General features: G+C 40.3%; 1 protein-coding gene across 2 annotated transcripts in view; it reads right to left on the bottom strand.

Moving 5' to 3' along the window:
• Positions 1-14976, bottom strand: part of UTP20 (UTP20 small subunit processome component) — a 91786-nt gene that overhangs the window by 58707 nt on the left and 18103 nt on the right. For both annotated transcript variants that reach the window (XR_013960086.1, XM_080659299.1), the window contains exons 13-21: positions 11943-12098; positions 11720-11808; positions 10114-10219; positions 8112-8262; positions 7430-7492; positions 6102-6260; positions 4945-5021; positions 4181-4260; positions 3698-3941 (exon numbers count right to left, since the gene is read on the bottom strand). Coding sequence is in view for 1 of the 2 variants with exons in the window: in XM_080659299.1 (XP_080515425.1) it covers positions 3698-3941; positions 4181-4260; positions 4945-5021; positions 6102-6260; positions 7430-7492; positions 8112-8262; positions 10114-10219; positions 11720-11808; positions 11943-12098 (1125 nt within the window). In the remaining variant the exon portion in view is untranslated. The remainder of the gene's footprint in view (positions 1-3697; positions 3942-4180; positions 4261-4944; positions 5022-6101; positions 6261-7429; positions 7493-8111; positions 8263-10113; positions 10220-11719; positions 11809-11942; positions 12099-14976) is intronic.

The raw sequence follows: 14976 nt of genomic DNA, 5'->3' as shown, positions 1-14976 counted from the left end.
CTAAACTAAGCTTGTGCAATTGGCATTCACATTTGTTCTTAATGAAGTCCATCCTTTAATTTTGGTCCATTGTTGCAGGTAACTAATATCTTGAAGGCTGTCGCTGTCATTCACTTCATTTGTTTTGTGTCACTTTAACTCATCCATCCAACAATTATTGTATTTTTTTGTCTCTTTTGTGCATGGCTCTAAGTTACAGATGAAAGGGAATTGATCAGATATCTAAGTCAAAAATAGACGGATACAATAGCATGTTTTAGGATACTACCATACAACACACCTGGGGGAAACGCCAGGTTAATACACTAAGCCACAACTGGAGGGCTGAGATGCTACCATATCCAACTTTGTGTTCTCACCTAGCAATATCTAGAAATTAATCATTTTTTTAAAAAATGGATGAACAAATTAAATGAGTAAAGTTGCTCTGTCAGTTATAAAATGATTTATAACATCCACACTATACTCTCAACGTTCAATTAACCACATGACATATCTTTAACCTTTATCACATGCACAGCATGCTCACTCATTTATTAAATTTAAGATAATTCACACAAAGCACTTACAAGAGTGTCTACATAGCAAGTATTCATTAAGTGTCATTGTCACCTATTACTGGGATGTTTTTGCTAGTGTTAGTCATTTGTTCCTGATTCTTGATATGATTCTTCTCAGAGATATGTTTACAAGAGATTCACAAACTGGCTCTAATATCAAATTATTTGACACAGATTTAGAAAGGTAAATTTCTAGCCAAAAATAAAAATAAAAAGGCAGTAATAGATTTTATTGCCAGGATTAAAGGTGACATTTGGGTTTTCCATTAGTTTGGATCATCTATCAAAGTATTATTTATAGGTAATCAGTGTCAACTAGTCTTAATTTAAATATTTTAAAAAACTGTGTATTTTTCATCTCTGTCTTCTTAAACTCAAAGACCCACTTCTTATTATAGGCTCCTTTCTCTATCCCCACCTCACAGCATCTTGTACTATTAGAGGAAGGTCTTTATTCTTAGGCTAAGGGGTAATCTATTTCTTTCATGAAGGAAAAACTTTAAAAATTAACATGGTAGGAAATTCATATCCTACTAACACCATTAATACAGCTTGCAAATGCAGAGCCCTTTGCAATTCACAAATAACTAAAAAAACATTATTTTATATGATCTTCAAAACAAGGCAAGAAAGTTAAATACCACTGTCCTCATTCTATAAATAAATTAAAGACTAAAGAGTTATGTGAAAAAGAGAAAATCATTACTCTTCTACCAGCCCGTCTACTGACCTGCCCGCATCTTGCTTGTAACCTTTGCCAGATGAATTATTCATGGAAACCTTTTCACTTATGCAAGGGATCCTATTTCCTCTTAACTATTCAAGGACATGGCTTTAGCAATTGTATCCCCTCCTGCATGTGAGTTTACCCCTCCTTTCTGGATCTTTCCCAGCAGCATTACATGCATACACGCTGCTTAAATCTTAAACAGCAACCCAACAGCTCCCACATCTCCTTCCACCTATAGCTGCTTTTTTTTTTTTTTTTATAAGACCTGTTCATACTTGTTATTTCCATTTTTGTTTTCCATTCTCTCTTAAATCCATTTAAATCAGGCTTTCAGCCCTACCAGATTAACCCAAACAACTCATGTTAAGGTCCTTCCAAAGCCAATGATGTTCTTATTCTTCATCGGACTGATGTCTCAGACACATTTGATTCCATTGATTACTCCCTTCTTGAAATCCTTTCTTCAAGGATTACTAAGTGGTCTTGGTTCTTCTTTTATCAGTCTTTCTTGGCCTCCTTTGCTGGTTCCTTATCTCCTAATCTCTAAATATTGCTGTCAGTTCTTGGAAATCTTTCTCTAGATTTGCACGCCCATGTGTGATTGAATTCCCTGCCCAAAATTTAAAAAAACCCACCTATACACTGATGAGTCCCAAATTTATCTTTTCACCAAACCTTTCCCTTGAACTTTAAATTCCAAATTCAAGTACCTACTTGACATCTCTATTAAATGTCTATTCAGTATCCCAAACTAACATATCTAAAAATGAACTCCTGATCTTCCCCACAAATCTGAAAGCTTCTGCATTTCTCCCAATCTCAGTAAATGGTGACTCTCTTCTTCCAGTTGCTCAGGCCAAACCCTCAGAGACATCATTGATTCCTCCCCTTCCTCTTTCCTACACTGACCCTCAACCCTCCCCACCCCCATCCCCACCAGGATACTTCTGATCTGTTGGCAAATCCCGCAGGCTAATCTAGTTGCAATTATTGAAAATATCTTATTGAACTGAAATCCTTCAAAACATTCAGACTTCAACTACCTCTCATTATCTGCACTACTGTAACGTTGGTCAAGTCTCCCATCATCTACTTTTCCCCAGATTTTTGAATCTCTTCCTAACTCTCGACACTCTCTACTCTCACCACTGGTATTCTAGTCTATTCTCAACATAGCAGCCATAAAAACTGAAGTCATGTCATCCTTGTTTAAACCTTCTAGTGCAGCCATGGGCAAACTACGGCCCGCAGGCCGGATCCGGCTGTTCTATCCGGTTCTCTTGCTCTCCCCTCCGCTCCTTTACTTTGAATTTATATTAGTTCACACAAACACTCCATCCATGCTTTTGTTCCGGCCCTCTGATCCAGTTTAAGAACCCATTGTGGCCCTCGAGTCAAAAAGTTTGCCCACCCCTGTTAGTGTCTTCCCATTTCACTGACAATAAAAACCAAAGTCCTTGCTATCACTTAAAGTTCCTACAAAACTTGGTCTCCTGTTAACTTTTTGTCCGCATCTCCAGCTACTTTCTCCTGGGATCACTGCTGTAGCCACTCAGACTTCCTTGCTATTCCTTGAACAAGCCTGACATGTTGTGGTTCAGAGCCTGTTTGACTTAAACCTATAATATTTTCCCATGTAATGAAATAGTTAGAAAACATACATGTACTGTGCTATATACATTCCTTATCTTTAGTTTTAAAGCAATCTGATTCTCACACAGCTTATCTAGTCAAAATAGAACAATGCTCCAGAACATCCTTATTTTTTAAGCGTACATTCCTCAGCATCATGGAAAACATTCAAGAAGCTCAAAACAGAGTGGCTGGAGTTGAGTTACTGAAAAGTATTTTTAAGCTACAGGCAGACAATAAAATAATGAACAAACAGGGCAAGAAATAGCAAGCTCTTTGTGCACCGAGCTAACTCAATATGGCCTTTAAAAAAAAAATCCTCACCAGAGTACATGCTTAGCGAGAGGAAATGAGAGGGAGGAAGAGAGAAACCCTGATCGGCCACCCTCTGAAAGAGCCCCGACCTGGGATCAAACCACAACCCGAGCATATGCCCTGACCAGGAACTGAACCAGCAACCTTTTGGTACACAGGACGATGCTCAACCAACTGTGCCACTCTGGCCAATCTTGATAAGACCTTTTTTATTTTGTAACCTGGAATTTTTTATTAACACCATTTGTGGGCTGGTTAAATTCATGTAAAGTTAAGTGGTGAACTAAATTAGTTTAGTTGTTAGCAGACAGAGCCAGTGTTTTATTGATGTGCCAATGATGTGCAAACATGACAGACATAAAAATAACTCGGCCAATTTGGGAGCTTAATACTTTGTACCTTCTCTTCCAGATACTGAGGACACATTACCAGGAACATATTCCAAGAAGAGAACACTTACTTGATGAATCTCAAGAAAAGCGGGGAAAGCTCCCTGGACCGTGGCTCTACCCTTTCTGGGAATTTTGCCAGAGCTCGCCACAGCAGGAATCGGAAATTGGTATGGTCCAGTCTTTCCTGACAGTTGGTTTTCAATGCTAACTGCTCAAGATAAAGCACTCCAACATCTCCTTCTTGAGTCTGCTCCCAACTTTCATCTCCTATGAACTTCTCCTTATCTCTTACATCATTTTGCAGTTCTTTCTCTGAAAGGAAAAAAGTCATTAGAACCACCAGAGAAATGTCAGCGTGTGTCCTTTGTGTCCCTCAGGTCAGGACATTCCTTTCTCTAGCAATATAAGGAAACAATAAACCACATCCAAAGGTTATCAAAGATAACACACTTCTTATTTCTGTTTCCCAACTTCATGTGTAATGAAGCAGTAAAAATGAAAGTTAAGCAATCACTTTTCTTCCCAGTCCCACTTGATGCCTCTTTACATACCAGCATGGGTAGCTGCCTTTTCTAGATGTTCATAGTAGACGTTCCAAAATTTCTTATTTTCCATTTCATGTGCATGAGAGCTAAAGAAAAAAAAGATCACCAGACAAAAGATGTGATATGATCTTTATTCTGAGGTATCTTATTGGAAAAGGAGTGAAAGGAAAGGATATAACTAAAATATAGGGTTATAAATGACTTGTATTTTTCTATATTCTTCAAAATGCCTGCATGGAACACAGATTATTTTTATAGTTATAAAGTACTAAACAGTATTTTTAAAAACCTAAGTGATACCCATAAGAAGACTATTTTTAAAGGCACAATAATGGGCATGGGATATGAAGTATGGCCTATTAAGGGAAGGAGTGGCCTCTATTTAGAGAAACTCCTTTTTTAAATTAAGTTTGGCTCAATGATTCTATATATATATATATATATATATATATATATAAATAAAATCATGCAATTATACAATACTTTGTACTGAAAAAATTCAACAATACAGCTGTATCATATAAAATAAAAGGAGAAAGTCCTCTAAAGTTATTTCAATATACAAAGAAATATACATATAATATTTGAACTATTGAAAAACTTGGCATCCGAGAGAATAATTCATGTTTGTTTTTTTCTTCACCTTATCCCACAAAGGATTTATGAGAGCCATAAATCCTTTAAACCATTTAAATCACACCTAGAAGGAGTCTAATACTGGCTCCATCATTCTGCAGTAGTTAAAATGTAATAGCTTCATCCATGCTTACCTTATGAGTTCAATAACAGGATCCCAAAGAGCACTGAAGTTAACATACAACATGCCTAATAAATAACGAAGCGGCACCTGCAATTACAGACTCGTTTAGTAAGTGGGTAACAAACTACGATAGAACAGCACCGAGATGCAAATATCCCAACTCAGACATCCGGAGGTTTGCAAAGGAGCTCATGCTTTACAAAAGTTGTAGGTACCAATCTGCAAGCTGTTGGTACCAATCTGCAAGTCAGTGGACAATAATTTTCCAACTCTCCCCAAAATGTCTCTTGCTATTTAACACAGAAAAATCACTAAAGCAAACCTAGTATTCAAACTCACTCCAGATGTTCATGTTGAAAGGAGATATTAAAATGTACAGATCTGACTCACAATTGAATTCCCTCCTAAGAAACACTGCCAGCTCCATCACCTCATTAGACAAAACTTGAACAGACATCTGTGAAGTGCAGATGGCGAAGAACCCAACAAGTCTGCTGGGAATGGCAGCTGCGGCTTCGCAAGCAGATGTCTGAGTTCTTAAAATTACGCATTAAAGGAGTCCATTCACAAGGTCTAGTTTTCTCAGTCACTTTTGGCAGTGACAGTCATGACCAGAATCCCATATGCTAGGGAGGCATCATGTAGAATGGCAGTTCTAGTACTATTTGGGGGTGGGTGACTGTAGCTGTTTTAGCAGCAGATCATAACACAGGACACTAATATATAAATCAGAGCAGGAACAGACTGCTCTAATTGAAAGGGGAATGCCTCCACTTGGCTTCCCTCCCAAAGGGATACGTGATGTATCTGCAAGGGTCATGGACAGAAAATCCCGGATACAAAAGATAGAGGCTGACTTCGTGGGGCAGTGAACAAGTCTGGAGAAGAAATCAGGCTTCAAACTTGACATTGCATCCTCTGCTGCCACTAACTACCTTCCTTCACACAGGACACATCTTCAGAAGGGGGGCAGGAAATTATTTCCACTGTTGAAATGACTGACAGAGCCACCTAACTCAAAGCATCTAAGGGACCTGAGGACTTACCCAGTTATAAAAACTTTTTTGGGGTGACTACTTGGTATGCTTCTCTTTTCAAAAGCCAGCCAAACAGATCTAAAAGCATAAGTAGATTTTTTTTTTTTTCCTAAAGGGTGGTGTTTTATACCTCCTGTAACGGCCCGTCAGGGACTGCGGTCTGCACCACATCGTGTCTTAGCTTCCTCAAGTGGAGGAGCTTCTCTCTGTAATCGTTCACAGTCGCGGGGACGAGTTCTGCCTGGCGCAGCACAGCGAAGGCAGACTGCCGCTCCGAGAGCCCGTCATCCTGAGCAGCCGGGAAAACAGGGAGGCATGTCAGCTGTGATTTTCCAAAAAAGCATTAAATGTGACCAAAGGTCTAAAAAGTAAAAACTGGGATGCTAATGTTTTAAGTTAAATAAGCAACACTTTTGGGAGGTGGGTGGGAAGGGGGTGTAAATGATTCGTTTTTCCTCACACCATTTACTCTCTAGTAGATAATTTAGGTTTAGTATCTAGCACAGAAATGATAAGGAGAAGAGGAAAGTAATTCTCAAAATGATTCAAACTGATTGGTAACATTTGTTAAAAAAAAGTATATGTATTTTCACTAAATAATTCTATCTCTAGTAGAAGTAATTTCTACCGTAAGAAGTAATAATTTTCATCATGGAAATATTTAGCTATACAAAACTGTGTGTTACTAGAAATCCTGAAAAACTGTGAGCAACTCATCGAACCATTCACCAACAGGGAATTGGTTAAGTAGGATATTTTAAACTGTGGGCTGCTATTCAAACCTCAAAAGAAATCAGGTAGGATGAGAGGCACTGATATGGAAAACCTTCACAACACCATTAGTTTAAATTGTGTGTGTGTATACAAAAGTCTGAAACAATATTCACCAATTAACGGTGGAGTTTCAGTGGTGGCCGTGTTGGCTTGGCAGGAATAGGATTACAAAAAAAATTTCAATTTTTTGGTAGCTATTTACATAGTGCTTGAATTTCCTATGAAATTACAATCCTATATAATAAAAGCCTAATATGCAAATCCAACTGTTCATTTGACCGTTCGACCAGTCACCATGATGCGCACTGACCACCAGGGGGCAGACGCTCTGACCAGTAGGTTAGCTTGCTGCCGGGGTCCGGCCCATCGGGACTGGGAGAGACAGGCTGGACACACCCTGGAGCCCTCCTGCAGTCCCTCCCTGGTCCTGATAGTGCACCAGCGGGGTCCCTTGGCCTGGCCTGCACTCTCTCGCAATCCGGGACCCCTTGGGGGATGTCCATATTAGTGCAGTGGGGTCCCTTGGCCTGGCCTGCACTCTCTCGCAATCCAGGACCCCTCGGGGGATGTCCATATTAGTGAGTTTTATCCCTGAATCCGTGCACCGGGCCTCTAGTTTTGGAAATAAAAATATATAGCAAGTTACATTTTTAAAAAGTTACCCAAATCAAACAGTTAAAATACCTCCATTAGTTCTGGAAGTCGAACCTCAAAGTGGTTTAGTATCCTTATTGTCAAAAGCCGAATCTAGAGAAAGTAAATGGCATGTTTCAAAGTCCAAAGTTTAAACATAAGAAGAAACTGTTTAATAGTGAGACATTTCATAGAATGAAAAATATACCACTTGTCAGCGTAATATAAGTATATTCTATCTCTTATTTCATGTTCAACACCAACACACCCTTTATTCAAATGGAGCACTTAATGACCAGACTAGATGGGAAGGGAAGGTTGCACATAAAACCATGTTGTTTCTTTGAACTGTGACACTACAAGCATTTCTGTAAATAAATGCAATGAACTTATTAAGTTTACAATTCCAGTGACATTAATGAGTTTTATCTCTGAATAATGTATTCAGGTATTTCTATACACCTCAATGAGCAGCAGAATCACCCAGAGGGCTTTAAAGCCCCCACTGATTCAGAACTGGGGTGTTGGGATCCCGAATTTACATTTTTATTACAGTCCTATTGCTCCCCAATTAGAACTGCTGCAAACAGTTTGTAGGTCAGTGTTCAGGAATCACTGCTTTAAACAGAAATCACCCCACAGTAGCACTTTCTGATTAAGGAGCTATGACAACCACGGGCAATACATACAAACAAAAAATGAGAGATAGGCACACACCACATGACAGTGTTACCTTGGATATACCAGTTGAAATGTTTGCTTGTAACTTGGGAAATAATTCCATTAAAGCTTCTTCTGAAAGCGGCCCTTTGCACCCACATAAGGCTAATCTCTGATAATAGAGATCAGCCAACAGCAACACAGATGGCTCCAAAGGAAACATTCTGCAACAAGACAGTTATTAGACCCACACTGTCCCGTATAGCCCAGAGCACTCAGACTATAACAGAAACCACGGAAAATTATCACTGGCGAAGGAAATGTAGAAAGGAACAGGTACAAGTTTCATGTGGACATTCAGCATCACTTTAGAGATGAATCTGAGGCTAGTGACAGTGAATCACGTGCTCAAGGACACATAGCTAGTTGGAGACAGAGGCGGGATTATGCTGTCTCTGCAATCTATATAGCTGTTAGTAACAGTGCTAATGAGGAAGCAGGACAGAGGAGGGGTCCAACACACAGGCTCTGGGGTGGGGCAGTGCCATCATCCAATAACATATAACCCTGGATAAGCTGCTTAACCTCTCTGTGCCGCTCCCCTTAAACAAATATTTACTGAGTGTCTATTATGTGCCAGGGGCTTTTCTAGACACTGGATATAGCAGTACACAGTAGGCTAAGTCCCTATCCTCCTGAAGCCTGTATTTTAAAAGGGGAAGGTAGCCGGTAAACAAATGAACTGTCAGTATGAGAGCGATGAGTGTGGTGGAGAAAAGTAAATCAGGGGAAGGAAGCTAGACTGAGAGCCTGGGTTGTGGGGATAGAGGGGAGAGGGCGAGGGATGAGGAGGAGTGCTATTTGATATGGGGAGTGGTAAATGGCAAATGTAAAGAGATCCTAACTGGTTTCTTTATTCCCCTTCAGTCTCTTCTCAGTACAGCAGCCAGGATGATTAGGCCTAAGTCACCCCCTCCCCCAGATCCTCCTCTGTCCCCTTGGAGTAAAAGTCAAGGCCCTACAAAGGCCAAAGGTCATACACTGCCTGCCACACCCACCTCTATGTCCTCTTGTGCTACTATCCATTCCTTGCTCTGCTCATCCACAACAGTTCCTTGTTGCTCAAGCCAGCACCCTCTCCCCACCCCCTGCCATGGGCACACAAATCTCCCCAGGTCTGGAAGAGAGAGTGCCTGAGAGCCCTGACATCCTCGTGGCTTACTTCCTCGCCGCTACCGGGCTTCTGCTCAGATGTCTCCTTCTTGGTGAGGCCTTCCCTATTTAAAACTGCCGTTGTCCCCAACCTCCACACTCTCCCTGTCATCTGCCTCTGCTTTAATTTTCTCACCACCACCTAACATGCTAGTTATTTTACTTACTTATTTTGTTTACATTTTTTTTGTTTTTTTTTGTTGGCATGTTAGTTCCCCGAAGGCAGGAAATTTAGTGATTCTTTCACTATGTCTTCTGTCCCCAGAATAGGGGGTTGGTGCATGAGAAAAAGTGAATGAATATTCATGAATAAATCTGTTTTTAAAAAGCATGGGAATAAAATGTTCTGGACTCCAGAAACAGAAACAAACTAGTTTACCAGGTTTCCAGAAGGCCTTTTTTTAAAAAGGAGGCTAAATCCAGTAATGAATAGCTAATGGCCCTGTGCTACTACCCAAACCAGAGCTGGCTGCTATATAGTATAAAGACCACAGGTAAGTTTTCTGACATGCTGATCGTGTCAAGGTGAGAGAGAACATTAAAGGAGCAGGAATGTGTATGTTGGAATCACTCAACAAGTTGCAAAAGGTCAACATTGTGCAATGTTATGGTTGGGAGTAATCAGCATGAAATACCCTTTACTAATTCTACTTTAATTCACACACAGCAAAACTCCCCTTTACCAAGATGAACCTGCATATAAAGAATCTCAAGAATTATATTTATTTTAGTTGGAGGATTTAAATCAATTATGAATCTCCTATGTGAATACAGCTCAGGTATAAAATGTCCAAGATTTCACAAACACAGAAGCTTTTGTAGTTTACTTGTTATTAAGGTAAATGGAGAATGTGTTTACTCACAATACTAAATTCTTCACACGTTCCACGGGAACCAAATGAAGAAGCTCAGAAGATTCTTCCAAACTCAGCAGAGTATTTACAGCTTGACAAAGAACAAACAAGTTTCCTAAACGCAGAAAAAAAGGAGAAACCACAGTACTTATTTCTTTGACACAGTAACTACCAGACATCTTATTTATCTAACACTTGCCATTTATACGAAATTAAGTTAAATTTGAGCCTTCTAAAGAATAATCTGTAAATGTCCGAATTTAACAGAAAGGAACTAAAAGAGAAGGCTCCAAGTTATGTGTTAATTTTAGAGAAAAATATATTCAGAATTAGAAAATAAAAATGTATGGTCCATTAACTGAGATGAGGACGAAATTCAATGGTTCCACCAACTGGCATTATCAAAATTAGAACTTAGGAGGAGAGCAGACTTGGACTTTTGAAAAGCTAAGACTATCTTTGTATAAAGCTCATGTTGATTTTATGTCTCCAATTTATAAGAAGTCACATATCCAATGGCTACTATCCATAATCCACTTAATTAATATTAATTATACATTCATTTAATCCTTGACCAGATGTTAGCAAGCTATGGCCAGCAAGCCAGCAAGTCAAATCTTGTAGACAGTGTGTTTTTATATGGCTGGCAAGATAAGAATAATTATTTACATTTTTAAAGTTTGTTTTTAAACAAAAAACAAACAAAGAGAATATACCACAAATCTGAACGCGGCCCACAAAAACCTAAAGTATTTACTAACTAGTCCTCATGTAAACATTTTACCAAGCCCTGCTCCAGACTTGAGAACAGTGCTGCCCAACAGAACTTCCTGCAATGGTATGTTCTTACTTGGGCCAATAAGCAGCCACAGTCCAATATGGTAGCCAGTTGTCATGTGTGACTGAGCACTTGAACTGTGGTGAGCTACCTTATTCTCCAATATGACTGCTTAGTTTCTAACACAGAATATAGCACATTAATAGCTGAATGAATGAATGAATGAATGACTACTGTTAGAAAAAATACTGTGCTAGAATAAAACGAAATTCCTATGCTGTTCTCAGGCTAGTGAGGGGAGACGTACAAGCACACCACAGGGAATGGTGTTTTGGGTAGGTGGCCACATTCCGCCTGGAAGAGCCAGGAGGGCCTTCCTACAGGTGTTGTGCTTGAGCTGAGTTTTGAAAGATAAATGAGAGTTCACCAAATGGCAAAGACCTAGAGAGAACTCTAGGAGGGACGGCATGTCCAAGGGCAGCCAGAGAGTTGGAAAAGGAAGTGTGTTCCTAGGATCAGCAAATGCCTGGAGCAGAAGGGGAAGCCTGGGCCTGGGAGACAGGGAACAAGACAGGGCAGGCTGGGCTCGGGGGGGGGGGGGGGGGGGGGGGGAGGTCTTATTTCTTTGACCTTTAGATTCAGCTTATGTTTAAACCGCCCTGATCTGGTCACCAGGTTATGAAGTACAAGTGCAACACCTCCTGTTTGCCCTCCTTTTTCCGTATTTATCACATAGGAGGTTATGCCAGAACACAATGTAGCACTATTCTCTGGCATTCTGTGGGTTTACAATGACTTCGGGTGTGTCAGAAAAGAAAGACGGGAATTGTTACTGACCTTTTCCAAAGCTCCCTCTGTCAACCGTCATGAAGAGTGACTCTATGAAGCATGTGACTAGGGGTATCACCTTCTCTTTCTCAAGGGGCCTATCCAGGAAATGGGGAGAAAAAGGGAAAAGTTCACACTGGCTTTTTCATGAAAAGGCAGGGAATGGCTAATAAAGGTTTTCATCAGCATGCTAAGTATCTCTTTCAAAATAAAACACGGTGTATTTTCTCACCTAATATGAGGTAACACGACAAGGGCTGCCCAAGAACATGAGAGGAAAGTAGTATCATTATTTGGGGGTAACTGAATTACAGATAGAAGATGGTCCAATACTGGGATCTGTTCCTTTCCTCCCTTGGATCTGGTCTTCCTCAGCCTTACATAGGATCTGAAAGAAGAGATAAACAGGACAGGATGTAATCGCTCTTGCCTTAAGAAGATGGAAATAGAATTGGGCTCCTTTCCATGTGTGGAGCACTTGGGGAAAGGAGGGAACTGGTGGTGATGGGTGAATATACACAACCAAACAAATGTGTATCACTTACTGATTTTAGCGAAAGGCTTTTCACCAAACTGGTTCTACTTTCTCCTATTTTTCCATTTTAATTTGCTTTATAACTTAAAGGAAATCTTTTCCAGTTTTAAGTATTATTTCTGAATTTTGTGCTGATGCACATATTTTTAAGAACTGGAGAGATAAGTTTATTGGAATAAACTGACTTCCACCATCCTCTTTCCTTTTTACATTTTATTGATTTTTTATAGAGAGGAAGGGAGAGGGATAGAGTTAGAAACATCAATGAGAGAGAAACATCGATCAGCTGCCTCCTGCACACCCCCTACTGGGGATGTGCCCGCAACCAAGGTACATGCCCTTGACGGGAATCGAACCTAGGACTCTTCAGTCCGCAGGCCGATGCTCTATCCACTGAGCCAAACCGGTTAGGGCCTCTTTCCTTTTTGATATAAGTTTACTACAGTTCCCCTCTCTCCCCGACTTACTTGCAGTTTCGCTAGAAAATTCCATAAATAAACAATTCATACGTTTTAAATAGAGTGCTGTTCGCAGGAGTGTGATGAAGTCTCACACCGCCCAGGGTGTGACTCATCCCTTTGCCCAGCTTCTCCACACTGCTGCCTGCCCGTTAGTCTCTATCAGATATCGCCATGCTTGTGTTCGGTGACCCTTATTTTACTTAATAATGGCCCCAAAGCACCAGGGTAGTGATGCTGGCAACTCTGATATGTCAAAGAGAAGCTGTTAAGTGCTTCCTTAAAGTGAGAAAAATGAGTGTTGCCTGTATGTAAAGAAAAAACATAATATATATAAGGTTTGGTACTATCCAAGATTTCAGGCATCCATTGGGGACTTGGAACAATGTATCCTTTGCAAATAAGGGGGGGGGGGGGGGGTCCTATACTTCACAAATGTAGAACGACGTCGCAAAGTTCTCGTAGTGAATCTGACAAATGTTACTAAAATGATTATGATTTAGAAGTAATTTTCTCTGCTGCTTTAATACGATAAATGGTCACTCAATGATGTTTTCTGATATGACATTCAGTTTTAAGTACTACTTTGGCACTATTCTTGTTAGCCTCTTTTTATTTTTGCCAATGAACTATACCTTAGTCCTCTTTAAGACAAAAATCTAATCAAAAGTAAAAGCATAAAAACATGTAAAATGATGTTTTTATAATTTATCCCCCATGTCCAGTTTGCTTAGCTTGTTTTTCAACAGAAGTAGAATATCAGGTTTTTATTCCTTATCATTAAAAGTAACCAGAAAGTTGCATTCCCTTTTGTGTCATACTTATCGGGATACTGAATGTCTGGAAATTCTGATAATTTCATTGGCAATTTCTAAAAATCACTACCTCTTGATATATAGTCTGTCAAGTCCTAACCATGACTGAACAAACTGCAAAAACCAAACTGCTTTCAAAAAGCGCATCTTCGGTTGGCATGCCATTCCCTTGTTTCATCACACCTGTCAATGAGCTCCTCTAATACAATCCACACCCCTTACCTCATTCTGTGAAGTCCTAAGTGATGGGACCCTTGCCTATTTCTCACTTCCTCATTCCACTCTCTGGCTCAATGCTCCCTATCCACATAGGCTTGCTTTTTGTTCCTCACACACACTGGGGCTAGTCCTGTCCCAGAGCCTTCTCAGCCACTCTTCCCTCTGCTTGGAGAGCCTTCCTTGACCAGGCTGGCTCCTCCCATCGTTACAATGGACCCAAAAGTCCCCTCTCTAGAGAAAGTCCAGCTTCTCCACTCACTCTCCCTCCCAACACCCTTTTTTCTTTTCTTTTTATCACCATCTAAATTTATTTTGTTTGTGTCCCTGCCTCACATACTACCCCCACCCCAAGAATGTCATCTTCTCAAAAGAAGGAACCTTTTTCTCTTTCATTGTTATGCCCCAGAACAGTGCCTGATACAATAAATATCTGTCAAATGACAGAATAAATTCATCTTCCAAAGAGTCTTTTCACATCTATCATCTCTTTTTATTCTCACAACAAGTCTGTGAATGGGTGGATGGGTGACCGAACATTCGCATCTGGCTTATTTCTGTGGAGGTGGCAGGAGGTTTCCTTGGAGAAAAGAACACAGAAGCTGTGGCGCTTGCCTCACGTTAGTCACCATGCCTCCATTAATGTTTTTAGACTTATCATGCCACATTCTAAGAAGGATTTGAGAAGGCTGAACCGGAGTGTGAGCAGGTCTGACTTGCGGCCTCAGTGGCGCCCTTGGGTTTCACCTCAGGGAAGCCAACAACGCAGCTGGCTCCCCCTGCCCAGAACCCACAGTTCTGGCCATTTGTAAGGAATGTGCCTGTTGGGGATTGGCTTGGTGTTGCAAAATCAAGAGAAAAGTTCCAACGGAATAATTCTACAGAGGTTATTCAGTACCCATTCCTTAGGAATCAGAGCTGGGCAAAGTAAAAAACCAACAGGACCCTATTGGTATGCTTTGAAAGAGAAGCTCCTTTTAAGGTCAGTATATGAGCAACACGTGAAAAAGATGGGTTCCTTCAGAATCTCACGCTCATCAGACTCAAAACCTAACTCTGCTGTGTGACTGTGGGGACAATGACACCAACTCAAGGAACGCTGCAATGCCTCAAAGCTGATTACTCAGCACAAACTCAAGGAATGCAGCAACAGGTCTATCTAATCCTAAAGAAAGAAGAAAATGTTTTATTCCTATGTATTCCTATACATAATTTCTAGAAGCACACCCACGCGAACTATTT

This window comes from Plecotus auritus (genome assembly GCF_963455305.1).
Source record: "Plecotus auritus genome assembly, chromosome: 3".
Taxonomy (NCBI): Eukaryota; Metazoa; Chordata; class Mammalia; order Chiroptera; family Vespertilionidae; genus Plecotus; species Plecotus auritus.
Note: the sequence above shows the minus strand (reverse complement) of the source record. Positions and strands in the feature narration are given on the sequence as shown.